Source organism: Botryllus schlosseri, chromosome 16 (assembly GCF_051294905.1).
Source record: "Botryllus schlosseri isolate E-star chromosome 16, Bs_hap1, whole genome shotgun sequence".
NCBI classification, from domain to species: domain Eukaryota; kingdom Metazoa; phylum Chordata; class Ascidiacea; order Stolidobranchia; family Styelidae; genus Botryllus; species Botryllus schlosseri.
This window is the reverse complement of record NC_137251.1, coordinates 722,384-735,271: the sequence shown is the minus strand read 5'-3', so window position 1 is coordinate 735,271 and position 12,888 is coordinate 722,384. Positions and strand designations below refer to the sequence as shown.

The 12,888-nt window shown below is 41.0% G+C and overlaps 1 protein-coding gene across 1 annotated transcript; it reads left to right on the top strand.

Moving 5' to 3' along the window:
- The first annotated feature begins 2,493 nt into the window (after positions 1-2,493).
- LOC145459085 (angiopoietin-related protein 1-like) lies at positions 2,494-2,976 on the top strand. Its single transcript, XM_080337681.1, has 2 exons — positions 2,494-2,649; positions 2,831-2,976. Exons 1-2 carry the CDS (start codon positions 2,548-2,550, stop codon positions 2,951-2,953), a joined length of 225 nt encoding a protein of 74 aa, XP_080193807.1. The 5' UTR covers positions 2,494-2,547; the 3' UTR covers positions 2,954-2,976.
- The last annotated feature ends 9,912 nt before the right edge of the window (positions 2,977-12,888 follow it).

Here is a 12,888-nt window from a genome sequence, read left to right as displayed (position 1 = left end):
GGAAATACGTAAGTTTGGAAGATATGTTAGACCGATTGGATGGTTCGTATAATTTTTTGACTTGACACACCTAGTGAAGCTCAACTCATATTCATCACTACCCCTGAAATATTTACGGTGGGCACAACTATAATAAATAATTAAAGAATCGGTCACCGTAAATACTATTTTACTCAAATCCAAAAATTTTCGACTGCAATAACTCCGCTTCCAGTGGTTGGAACTGAGCCAAATCTGGTGAGCATCGTTTGTACAGACAACTTTCATGGGGTCAACAGAACATTTTGAAATTTTTCTTCAATCAATTTAAATAATAAATAAAATACTTTCTTCTCCTCTAGCACTGAGGCTACTGGTTTTAATCGAACCAAACCTGGTGTGCAGGCCAGTAGCCAGGTAGCCAGTAGAATCTGTTCTCGCTAGTCGCTTCTACCGAAGCGCCTATAGAAAGTAGTTGGAGCGCAACGTTTCTCGGCGACGCGATTGCACTTCGAAACACAAACTTATTGCGCAGGCTGATTGTGGGGGTTCCCGGACCACGCGCGAAATAAAATTTATATTTTCGTAATCAGCACAGCGGCAGCTATCAATTGATACCCGTTTTACCGACGTGAGGAGATTCACAATCGATTTTAGACAGCTTTATTTCTACGTCCTCCCGGCAGCCAGTTCAGACAAGAAGAAGCATGTATTGTCATGGGTCCAGCAAGTACCCATTTCACGTAGTCGGTGCTAGACACTTGGCAGCTCTAAGAAATAACAGTGCCATCACAACAGTAACTATAACAATCATCACATACACCCCTAATGGGTGGGCTGCCACATAGATAGGAAACCGGAACACACACAACTCAGCAATGCTATATTTTAATGCTAGGTGTTTTTATGCTATCCATTGTGAAGTGCAGTGTAGCCTTAACTCTATACTAGAGGTCGACCGATATTGATTTTTACAGGCCGATACCGATACCGATATTTCGACGCTCACAAGGCCGATAACCGATATCATAGGCCGATATTAATATGGAAGGAGCAGAGAACTATTTCGCCAAAAATATTATATATTAGGCAAGGTGGCACTTGTTCATGCCACAGAAAGGTGAACAACAAACGAGAAAACTGAAATCGAAAAGACTTATTGCTTAATTGTGAACATTCGTTGAAATTTGGGATAACCCGAAAATCAAAACATGATACAGAATTGCAGATCAGTTCAGAAAAAGTAGATTGTAGTTAGATATAAAATATCGGTCGCGATATCGGCCTAGATTGGCCGATACCGATATTCGAGAAAGTTCCAAATATCGGCGCCGATAATCGGCCAAGCCGATAATCGGTCGACCTCTACTCTATACCCATAACCATGGGCCTATGCTTCGAGTTAATGATCGGTGAACGGTGGTAGCTGATGATTTTGTTAATCAGCGCTAAAAATGTTCAGTTCTCTCAGTTAAGATGCTACAAGTTTTAGTCGTGTTAGATTCAGTAGGTTCATTGCGAATAATAACTTTGTCGAAGCATTTTTGTTCAGTGGTGTGGTGTCCTAGCCGCCCCAGGCGCGAAAATTTTTCAAAGATAAAAATTTCATTCGGTCATTGCTGCTTGTACTGTGAATCTCCTCGGTGTAACATTTTACTTTATTGTAATATACGAAGATATAGTATAATGTGGCTGGCCCGAAGCGAGATAGTGTAATGGTTATGCGTCCGCGGCTTCTCGATCGGTAGGTCGTGGGTTCGATCCCCGGCCGGGTCATACCAAAGACTCGAAAATTGGTATCTGCAGCTATCCTGCTAGGCGCTCAGCAATCACGGAAAGCATGGAGGAGAAAAAACCGGGGGTGCAGACTGGATGACCTTATACTATAAAGGCCGTATCGCCGTATCGCTTCTGCGTCGTCAAAGCATCTCGATGGTGCAGGCGAAAAAATACCATATCTCTCTCTCTCTCTGATGTTTTCATCATCAAGGTCTCAAATTTCGTGGTCGCATGCTAATCAAATTTTGGGTCGGCCCCTACGCAAATTAATAAGAAATTACTTAATGTCGAAAATAGCGTCGCGGGCCACTCACAACCCATACTTGTCAGGCCACGGGCTGGTCACCCCTGCCCCTGATGTTGGCATATTTTGTGAAGGTAATTATTGTCGCGAAATATGTTGGAATCGCTGACACGCACCAATCCAAACAAACTAAAAAATCCTTTCAATAACGCGTGTCGTATTATTTTCCTCCGTAAAATAATACATATTTTGCTCCAGCCAAATTCGTATTTTCTTAAAAAAAAACTTCCCAATCCATTTTATGCTTGACCGAGTGAGCCTTCTGTGAAGCTCGGTTCAACGCATTTCCTAAACGATATCAGGAAGCTGTATTCCTCAAAATGACAGTGAACGCAGCGAATTGTCATTGCAAACGTATATAGCTCAGTTGAAGCTGGTCGCATGATATTCTGCGCCAATGTAAATTAATCTGCACATCGCGTTATCTATCTTCTCAAGTTCAGCAAGACACGCATCGTTAAATCGATATCAAATCGCTTCTGAAAATGTTACTCGAGATTTGCTTTGTTTTGATATTTGGGTTCGTGAATTACCCGCTTCAAATCAGAGCAGAAGATAAGACATGCCCTGCACACGAGAAATGGACTGTGAGTAGAATTTTGAATCTTTGAAAGAAAAATCGTTTGCAACGTCATGAGAATAAAGCTCGAAAAAGTTCAAATCAGTTCGAGCCGACGCATAAATTTGAGCGATAACCTCGAACGCGGACTCGGAGAAGAGATTTCGTGAGATTTCTGTGACGTTGACCGTTTTCCGTATGCGTTTCAGGTTTTCCAGCGAAGAAAATACGGAAACGTGGATTTCTTCAGAGGCTGGGACGATTACGTGAACGGATTTGGGGATTGTAGCGGAGATTTGTGGCTGGGTGGGCTGGTTTCGTTTCAGTTGTAGAATTCTGACCCTCTGGTTTGTTTCGATTCGGTCGCAAATGACAGTAGTGTTATGAAGCAATGTTATTTATTTCTCGGAAGCAAGTTATTCAACACATATTGCTAAATACACATGGAAAATCGGTATTGAAATTCACAAAACATTAGAATATCTAGGCGTTAGCTCATAAATACAGATGGCAATAGTCTAGCGGGATTGCCGGGCGTATAAATTGCTTCATAACACCACTGGCGTAGCAGCATGTGCTGCCGCCCCTGGCTCTCGCTTAAAATTCCGCCCCCCCCCAAGTTTCGACATAGATTCATGTTCAAGCAATCTTTCAATGAAAATTATTAGAAATTTTATAACGCGACTCAGCCTCATCCTCACCGTCCCAACGTTAATAAGGCCAAAAATGATAAAGATAAGAAATAGCGAACGAATGTATTTCTGTCAATCTGTCAATCGGACAATTATTACCAACTTAAACAGTTCCTAGGACCGGTTTACCTTCACAGCTATCTCGGTCTGACCGCTATATCAAATCGTGACCCATGGGCATCTTAGTTGTCACACTTGAATTCCCGGACAAGCCTCCTGCTGAGACAACTAAAAGCAGCATAATTGGTCATGGTCATGGCCATGGCCATCCTATAGTTGGCCAGGCCCGCCGAGCGCTCAAATTTTACAATACTGATCTTAATCGAAAGCTATTGTTGCCCTGATTCCGGAAATACAATTTAAATGCTGGTCAGAAAATCGGCATTGTTCCGAATAATCGCTCGATATAATTTCCATTATTATGTTCAATTGGTCATCGTGTTGCGGCACTTCGATTGTTAGGAACAATCGGCCTTGACGGCTATTTTGGAATGGTTCCATGACTTTGCTATAGTAACATATTCGGAATCAGCGCGACACTAGCTTTCGATTGAGAACAGTTTGATTACTTTTTAGCTCACGGGACGCCAGATGTAGGACTACCAATTACGCTGCTTTTAGTCGGCTGTGTACACTGTGGAGCCTCATTTTGCCGCCCCCTGGAGCCTGCCGCCCCTGGCGCAGAGCCAGAACCGCCAAGTGGCTGCTACGCCACTGCAACACTACTAATGACCATATCAGTTGTGAATAGCACAAACAACGGGAACTCGATTGCGTGATTGCGCGACGACTTCCAGTTGTTTATATGATTTTTGGGTTTGAAAGCAATCGATTGGAGCATATTTCTCTTGATCGTGCTTGGTGCCAATTCGTAACGTCCTTCTTTTTTGTTCTCACCACCAGAATAAACATCATTATGAGTTGCATTGCTCTGGATAATTCATCGCAATTTGACTGATATCAAAATTGTAGGACATGGATACTAACCTATAACATATCTAGTCGCTAATAGTTAGACAATAGTCAGGGGCTGGAGAAACCTGATTGATGTTTGATGATATTTATGTTCATGTGGTAAAGATAGCACCCTGGCTGTAGCTAGACTGCAGTGAATATGGAGAATGGTGGTTGAGTTTTATTCCCGAAACTGGTCGCTGGAATTAAATATATGAAAAGAGAAAAAAATAAATAAACGGCGACTAAGTCAAATGATTCAATAAATAGTTTGTTACGCACAAATGGCAACAAAGCGTCTTCAAATCTAATTTTGAGTGCAGTCCCCGAGTTTGTTTTTTGGTTTAATTAACACATCATTGGCGCTTATCGCTATTACAGTCATTTGCGCCCCGTACATGAATTTCATTAATGTCAGATGTCTTTTTGCTTTTGCTCCTTCAACGTGATCATTTGCTGCGATCTTTGAAGGCGCTGCATGTACAGCGGGATCGGCGATGAGGAGCCCCCGACACGTGGCAGAGCCGAGACTCGAAGCAGCAACCAACCTAACCAACCGCTCCCCCAAGTTGCTCTCCTCGAGCTCTGCTATAATGACGTCAAGTTTCATTTCAATTTGTTTGCGGTTCGCTTTGTGAGCATAAGTCATTATTCACATACCAGTGGGCCTACTAAATTTAATAAAATAACCCATCTAACTCTATATTTTAATACCTAACTAAACTGGCATACGTAGGCCTATTGTGTATGCGCGTAGAGACGTTAACATGAAGTGGCGTTCGTATACGTACATAGCTTACATAGCAATGGAAGATGTTTATGTGTAGCCTACTTGATTTCGACTTGCATATAAATATATTTTGGAAGGATGGATGTCATGCAAAATCGAGTGCAGCTATTACAAACTTACATAGGCCAGGCAATGCCTAAAAGAAAGAAGAAATACGTCGACATTAGCGAAAATTTGAAGCGGCTTTGTGATTATTTTGAAGCATGCCACAGGCAAGTAATAAAATGCAAATTACCTGGAAGAATGATTGCTTATAATTATGGCGATTTTTTTTTGACCTAAAAAACGGAAGATTTTGACCTAAAAAATCTAAATTTTGACTTTTTTTGACCTAAAAAAACTGGAATTTGACCAAATTTTGACCTCACGTATGCAAATTAGGTGTTTTCGCACATAATGTTAAAATTGTACTACTTATCTTCATTTCTGGTTGGAACTGTCTGTCCTTACAAAGTAGATTGACCTGAGAGAACGTTTCTGGCTCAAAAACTGACAAATTTTTATATGAAAAACTAGTATTTTAACGAAATCGGGCCCTATGAAGAATTGCAGTAGTTACATTACGTATTATGGTGGAATAATTAAAATTTGTTGTAGTACAACGAAAGATACTTTCCTACATTCTCGGGTGGAAACTGTTTGTTTGTTTTGTGGTATTTATGGTGTTTGTCAACTACTATGGTCAATTGGTCATTTACACCAGGCCGATATTCTTCATTATTTTCCGTAACTGCCAACATATAGCACGGCCCACCTCTAGGCTTTTTTGTAAGACACCGCTTACGCGGATGAGGTGGCGAGGAGTAGCCTAGGTAAACCTCCAACACTTAGCTATCGGAATTATGAAGTCGACCTCGGTCGGACTCGAACCCGCACCCATTGGTGCTGCAGCCGCGTATTATACCACTGCGCTATCTCGGGTAGAAAGTGTATGTTCTTACTTAGTAGCCTGCCAAGAATGGAGAAAGAACGTTCAACAGCAGCAGTTGTTAGCTGACAACACTGAAGTTGCGTGCACACTGCTTGCTCGGCGTCACCATTGATTCCAAATTGTCTTGGAAGCAGCATATTGAATGCACAATATCAAAACTAGCTCGGTGTGTGGGAATAATGACCCGACTCCAATCTTTGGTTTCCAGATCAGTGCTACGAACCATCTACTTCTCTCTTTTTCACTCTCATCTGCAATACGGAATCGTAGTATGGGGAAATGCATGCACAACATTTTTGTGCAGAATTCGAACCCTGCAAAATCGTGCGATACGGCTGATCTCATCTGTACCTTTACGTACCAATTTATCGCCTTACTACCGTAAGCATCGAATTTTGCGAGTTGATGAACTATATCGCTTCGAAGTATCAAAAGTTGTTCACAAATATTTTTCCAATAGTCTGCCTCCTGTGTTTGATGACTTTTTCATACCTGCTAAACATGTCCATTCCCATTACACGAGATCCTCGTCTAAAGGAAACATCTACTTACCCCCACCCAATAGCAACCTAACTAAGAGATCTATCGACTACTCGGGACCTATCATCTGGAATGCATTACCACCACATATCCGTGAATTCCCTTATAATAGATTCAAAAAAGCCCTACTTGATCACCTCTTGTCGTTACACTAACACTGTTGCCCTACCTCGCCCAGACATTGCTTCATTGATCATTTGCCACCATTGTTTAATTTGTTTTTCTATTTTCCTTTAACTAAACACTTCTTTACAGCCAGACTGTTCAGAGTCAAGTGTACCTGTTTGATGCTGGTGTGATCAGACTAGATGACCTTCACGGTCTTATCGATCATTCCTATCTAATACCGAATACTGTGCACGCATATTTTCTGTACCACCATCACTGCCGTTTGTAATGTATTTTGGTTCGATGAAAATAAAGACTCTCTCTCTCTCTCTTCATTCTGACAATGTTGTCTATATCACAATTTTTCAGCTTGCGCTTCTTGATGTAAGAACCATGCATGCCCAAGCAGTCTGGCTTCAGTTTGGATATTGCGGTGCGTTGACCATAAAACCATGTCACTATTTGTTTCATTTGACCGTTTATGATTCACAATGAGCAGACGATGGGCCGTTTACAACGGTAGGCCTATAAAGTAGGCTACAATCTGTAAAATATCAAATGATAAGTTCACAGACAGCGCAAAATCTACGATACAAACGAAATGTAGAGGTCAAAAAATATTTGATTTTGTAAACAATTTTGACAAATTTTGACCTAACGCTACAATTTTGACCTAATTTTGACTTTTTTTGACATGTCAAAAAAAATCGCCCTACTTATAATGTTGAAACCAACGTTTCTTGGCTTATTATTCAGAAATTCTCAGTCTCTTATTTCTGCGAGCCGTACAAGGTTTATAACATAAAAGCAAGCGTATGAGCATGAAGCATGAAGCATAAAAACAAGCGTAAAGCAGAGATGAGCGGATTTGAAATTCCTATGTCCTAATCCAATCCAAATCTGAACCTTCAAATCCAAATCCATAACTTTTTCATATTCAAGTCCATGTCCAATCCTAATCCGATTCCAACTGGAAATTCAGAAAAAATACTAATTTAAGCAATGGAGGGATTCGGAAATTTTCTTTCACAACCAACGATTCACTTGATTCAAGATAACTTAGTAACCACAAGTACATTAATAACTGATCTGAATAAAGTTTGTCGCCATTCGCCACACGACATTTCAATCTCCCAGAAAATAGGTAAATCCAATCCAAATCCTAATCCGTTCTGAAAAAAATGTCAAATCCAACCCAAATCCGACAAAATTTCACAAACCCTGTTTTTTCAAAGCCTAATCCTAATCCATGTTCATCTCTGGCGCAAAGTGATGCCTCTATTTTCCGAAAATAAAGCCACCCGAGAGCAAGGTCGTTTTCAAAGTGTGACGTCACAAATGCACAAGAGTCAATTCCCCGTTCTTTTCCTGAACTTCATCTCGGAGAACCGCAGGAGGGCGGAACCCCACCAGATCCCCTTGCCGCCTGTTTTGTTGAAGTTCCCGTTCAGGTTGCTGCGGTTGCATGTGTCATACCACCAGCCTGATTCGAATTCAGAAGCGCAATCCCCCGTCGACCAGTCATCGTTGTCCGCGTCCTTCGTTGAGAATTGTTGATCGTTATGATATGAGAGAGCATCTCTGGTTGCATTCCCGGAGAATCCGGAAACGTGCAGTCTGTGGTTGTCGGATGCGGGCCCGATGCTGAAGGAGCTGGAAATGGGAATCGTTCAGTTCAGCGGTTGCATGTTTGTAACTTGCCGAAGGCAGCATAGCGGTAAAAGCTTGAAAGAACTGCGCGGTGCAGTCTAGGGCTTCCGCGAATGGATTCCTTGTCGCGGTTTATATAGAATGTATTTTATATGTAAAGCAATTTAGTTAACAAGACGTTCTGGTGTTTTACGATAGGATCTTCCTCGGTAAGATGTCATTGGCGGGCTTGACCCTACCGACAAGAATTCAAAGATTGGATGTTTTGGGTGGATATCATGTGACATAAAATCTGAAAAAGTAGTGGGAAGGGTAAGATGTAATTAAGTGAAGGAGTTGTAGTATAGATGTATGCACATAGCAGATATTCAAAGAGAATATATATATATATATAAATATAAATCAAAATATATCTAAAATCGTAAAAACGAAATATAAGCAGAGGGAATGAATATAGTAAAATGGATATTGACTCATTCCAAAGCAACTCTACCATAGCACTTTACGTCGTCAGGGGTATAAAGATGTGGGTAGGGCCTTAGCCTCTCCTTTTCTGTCGCAAATAACAGGTAATGCTTACACCCGGAAACCGTCGCTTCAAACTCGCCTGTATTTCGCCACGTGATGAGTTCCTGTGTCTTTCGTGATCATGTTGATTTCCAATTCCATATTTCCTTCCTTAGTCTTTTCATGCAAGTTCTCGAGCCCTGGAGAGAGACGTTACGGAAGGAGGGAGTTGGTTTTGAATCAAACTGTAGTCGGTTTGTCAGTAATTGCGGACAAAGATCACAGCAGAGATTCTGTAGAGCAGGGGTTCTCAACCCGCGGCCCGCGGGCCGCATGCGGCCCGCAGACGATTATTTTGCGGCCCGCGACATCTTTCATTATAAACGCAATTACTTCTGACACGGTATTTTTACAAATTAATTTAGATACTTAGCTCTTTTATCGCACCGTCTCTCTTTCATTTGATTACTCATTCTTGAAAGCAGTGGTTCTCAAACTGGAGGATGCGCTGCCTTGGGGGCCTGAAAGCATCTGAGGGGGGGGGGGGGCGAAGATGCGGTCAACTGAACAAAAAAATTTGCGCTCTGCGGAATTTATCTCCGTTTCCTAGTTATTTCTCGGTGTATAGTCAGAATTTCATATTTGAGAATTCTCTCATCAACAGCCATAACCTTCCTTGCCATCGAACTAGCCGTTTGTGTTGCTAGAATTCTGGTTGCATTTTGTTATATGACGATAAGGGGGCACTAAATTTTACCTATCAAAAACGGGGGCGTGTCTAAAATAGTTTGAGAACCCCTGCTTTAATGTGTTCTCGTTTCTTGATGTATGCTCGACTTAAGATTGGTATTGATTTGAATCGGTATTCGACTGGACTCTAGTTCAAGAGAATTCCGCAACGTATAGTAGGCCCACACTTTTAAAGAGTGTTAGACTCAGTGCAGACGGTTGTTGAGATTGCCGATGACGTTACAGACGCATCGTTCAAAATCGCTTGGTATATCGCTAAACCCAAGAAATCTGCTAAAGAAGGTGTTATTTCAATAAAACCTCAACATTCTGTGCGAATATCTGCTGTTTCCGGAACTTAGTAGCAAGGGCAACATCACCCGACGAATTGCGAAAATTCAGTCGTCTGATTCAATCGTGACCAGACGAGAAACATCAATGCCAGTCGGTATTTTATAGCATGTTCTGAAACACGTTGCCGCGTAGACTATACTTAACCCAGCCTCGGACGATTCCACCGATATTGCATAACTAATTATCTGGTTGAATTTTATCAGAGTTGACGTATATGCTGCAGAGTAAATGCAGGCTGGGCAAACGTGGGGAGGGGACCAGTAAAAATATCAACTTGACAAAGCTGACTACTGTAATTAATGATGCAGGGCCCCAGGCTTGGAAGGAAAGAAAAAGGGCCGATTGGTTTGCTCAGAAATGGCCCAGATCACCAGACTTCTTCACATATCACTCAGAGTTCAATGTGATAATGGCCTCCGTAACGCAAAAGTTACCGTAATTTTATACTTGCTCTCTCACGCATTGAAACAGAGAGTTCGGTTCTCTTGTGGAAGGGTTTGAAGTTGAATATACCGACCGACGCTCCATGAAGTGATTTACTTGCGCCGCAAGAAGATACATAGTCTTACAACAAGCAGCAGCTGCAAACTTACGAACGCTGTCCAATAATGCTTTAGAATGCATAAAAACGTACTACATGGCCGTATACGACTGGTAAATAGGCTACATTAGCCTAAATTTAACATTAGCCCACAAATACATGTAAATATTTTTCTGCGGCCCGCAGCGTCTTCTGCTGTTAAAATGCGGCCCGTTATACAAGGGAAGTTGAGAACCCCTGCTGTAGAGATTCACAAACGGAAGACTGAATATTCCGAGCAAGCAAATAATTTTTGAAATAGACAAGGTGCATGTTCGTTTAGTGCTGAATTTTTTTTCATGATGACATGCGACGAAGAGCGGTCTGAACTTTACATGCAAAGACTTTCAACCAAATACGTTATAATAACATGAAAAATTGTAGGCCTATATACCTTGAAATTTTTTCACTGTGCAGAACCATAAGGCTCGTTTGTGAATGCGAAAATCAAAATTCTAGAGGTTCACACAAAGAACGCGAAAGTGCATCTTACGTTCACACCATCCCTATAGTCATAAACAAGATACGATCGACGAAAACCTACAAATTGAAGGAATCAAATTGAAAAGATTCCCACCAAGCCACAAATCTCCTTCACTATCCCCGAATCCTTTTTTGTAATCATCCCAACCTCGGTAAAAATCCACGTCTCCGTTTATTCGTCGCTGGAAAACCTGCAACGGAATTCAGCAACACCAGAATTCACAGGAACAATTGCGCTACATCAAAAAGATTTGAAATGCTAATCACAGTCCATTCTTTGCCCGAAATGCGTTTCTTCTTCTCATCTATTTTGAGTTGAATTTCCTTCTGCATCTCCGAGATCCTTCCCGAGCCCTTCATGAAAAATACACATAACATAACCTTCAGCGGTGACCTCAAACTACTCGTAGAACAACCCCACAATCTCCATTTGCCATTGACGTTCCATTTGCCATCCATTTGCCGTTGACGTATCTTCTCACACAGAATTTTGCTGGAAAAGAGAGAATATAATCCGATTCAAATCGGAACACAAATTATTCGTACCTGACGAAGGAAGGTAGATCGTGAATCCGAACAACAAAAGAATCCAAATCTTGAGCGACATTTTAGAAGCAATCTGATATTCGATGTCGCTGCCGTGGCGACGCGTATTCTACTGAACTTAATAAAATGGTTATGGGCCGATGGATTTATAGGTTCACAAGTTATGCGACCCACTTCAGCTGAGTCACACTGGCAAATGCCATATTTAGTTATGCGTTCTCTGATTTTGTAGGAAGCTCAAATGATGTTTGGTCATTGGATATTGCCAACATTTTGTTTATGTTATGCACGGAAATGATTTGTTGATTTCCGAATTGCAATTTTCTACGCAACTACCCAGCAAACACAAAACCGTAAAAGGATCATCCGGGATCATCTCGATTAGGTTCTGATTTTCTAAGTGTAGAGGGAATGTCTAAAATACGTAGTAGGATGGTCTTGTGGTTATATTCAATCAGAATAAATTCATACTCGGTGTTGTTCCATCTCATGCATTAGGCTTCGTTATATCCGGTAGTTAACCTAATAATGCAAATTTTCTATCTCTCGCGGGTACGACTAAAATACGTAGAAAGGATGACTTTGTCGGTACATTCAATCACGATGAATTCTATCCGGTTTTGTTCGATCTCATGCGGTAGCTTCGTTCTATCCATTAGAAAACAATGTTCTCCCTTCGTTTTATTGCGTGAGGATGTCACCGGTGTTGTATATTCGTGTTGTTGCTCTAAGGTCGAATAGTTTTGTTTTCCTCTGATATATATGATCTTCATTATATATATATTCGCTCTTTCGGTAATCTCGCATGTTCAACGAGTATGGTTAATAGTTTTATTCAGAGAATAACTAAATAAGTGATATGTTGTACGTTTAGGAATATGATTATCGATGCGTGACTTCTAGAATATTTCGGCGATTCAAATTTTACGTCATCGCGCCATACAAAGATTTGAAGCGCAACAGGTCGCACCCAGGCATAGTTCGCTCTTTCTGTATGGTAAATGCCGTAAATATATAGGAATTGTGACTGACTGAGGTAGCGGGTTAAAGGTATATATGCAGTAGCATATAGCTTATGGGGTATTTCGAATTGCCTGTAGTATATGACGCCTAGAGCTGTTTGACTTTCTGCAAAACAGGTGTAGACAACTATAGAAAAGTTTCAGCTTTTCCAGGTTAGAATTAGAGCTAAACCGTTTTTCCGAATTAGATTACAATTATATTGCTGGCATTTCGCTCTAATTTAGTGAAATTAGACCACTATAATTCGCTTCAAACATCTGAATTACCGGTACCTATACCTACGGTATATCATAATATTTATGCTTGAATTTTATAGGTATATAAGTCATATAGATACATTCCTGTAGAACACTGATTCATGATTTTATAAAAGTTGGTGC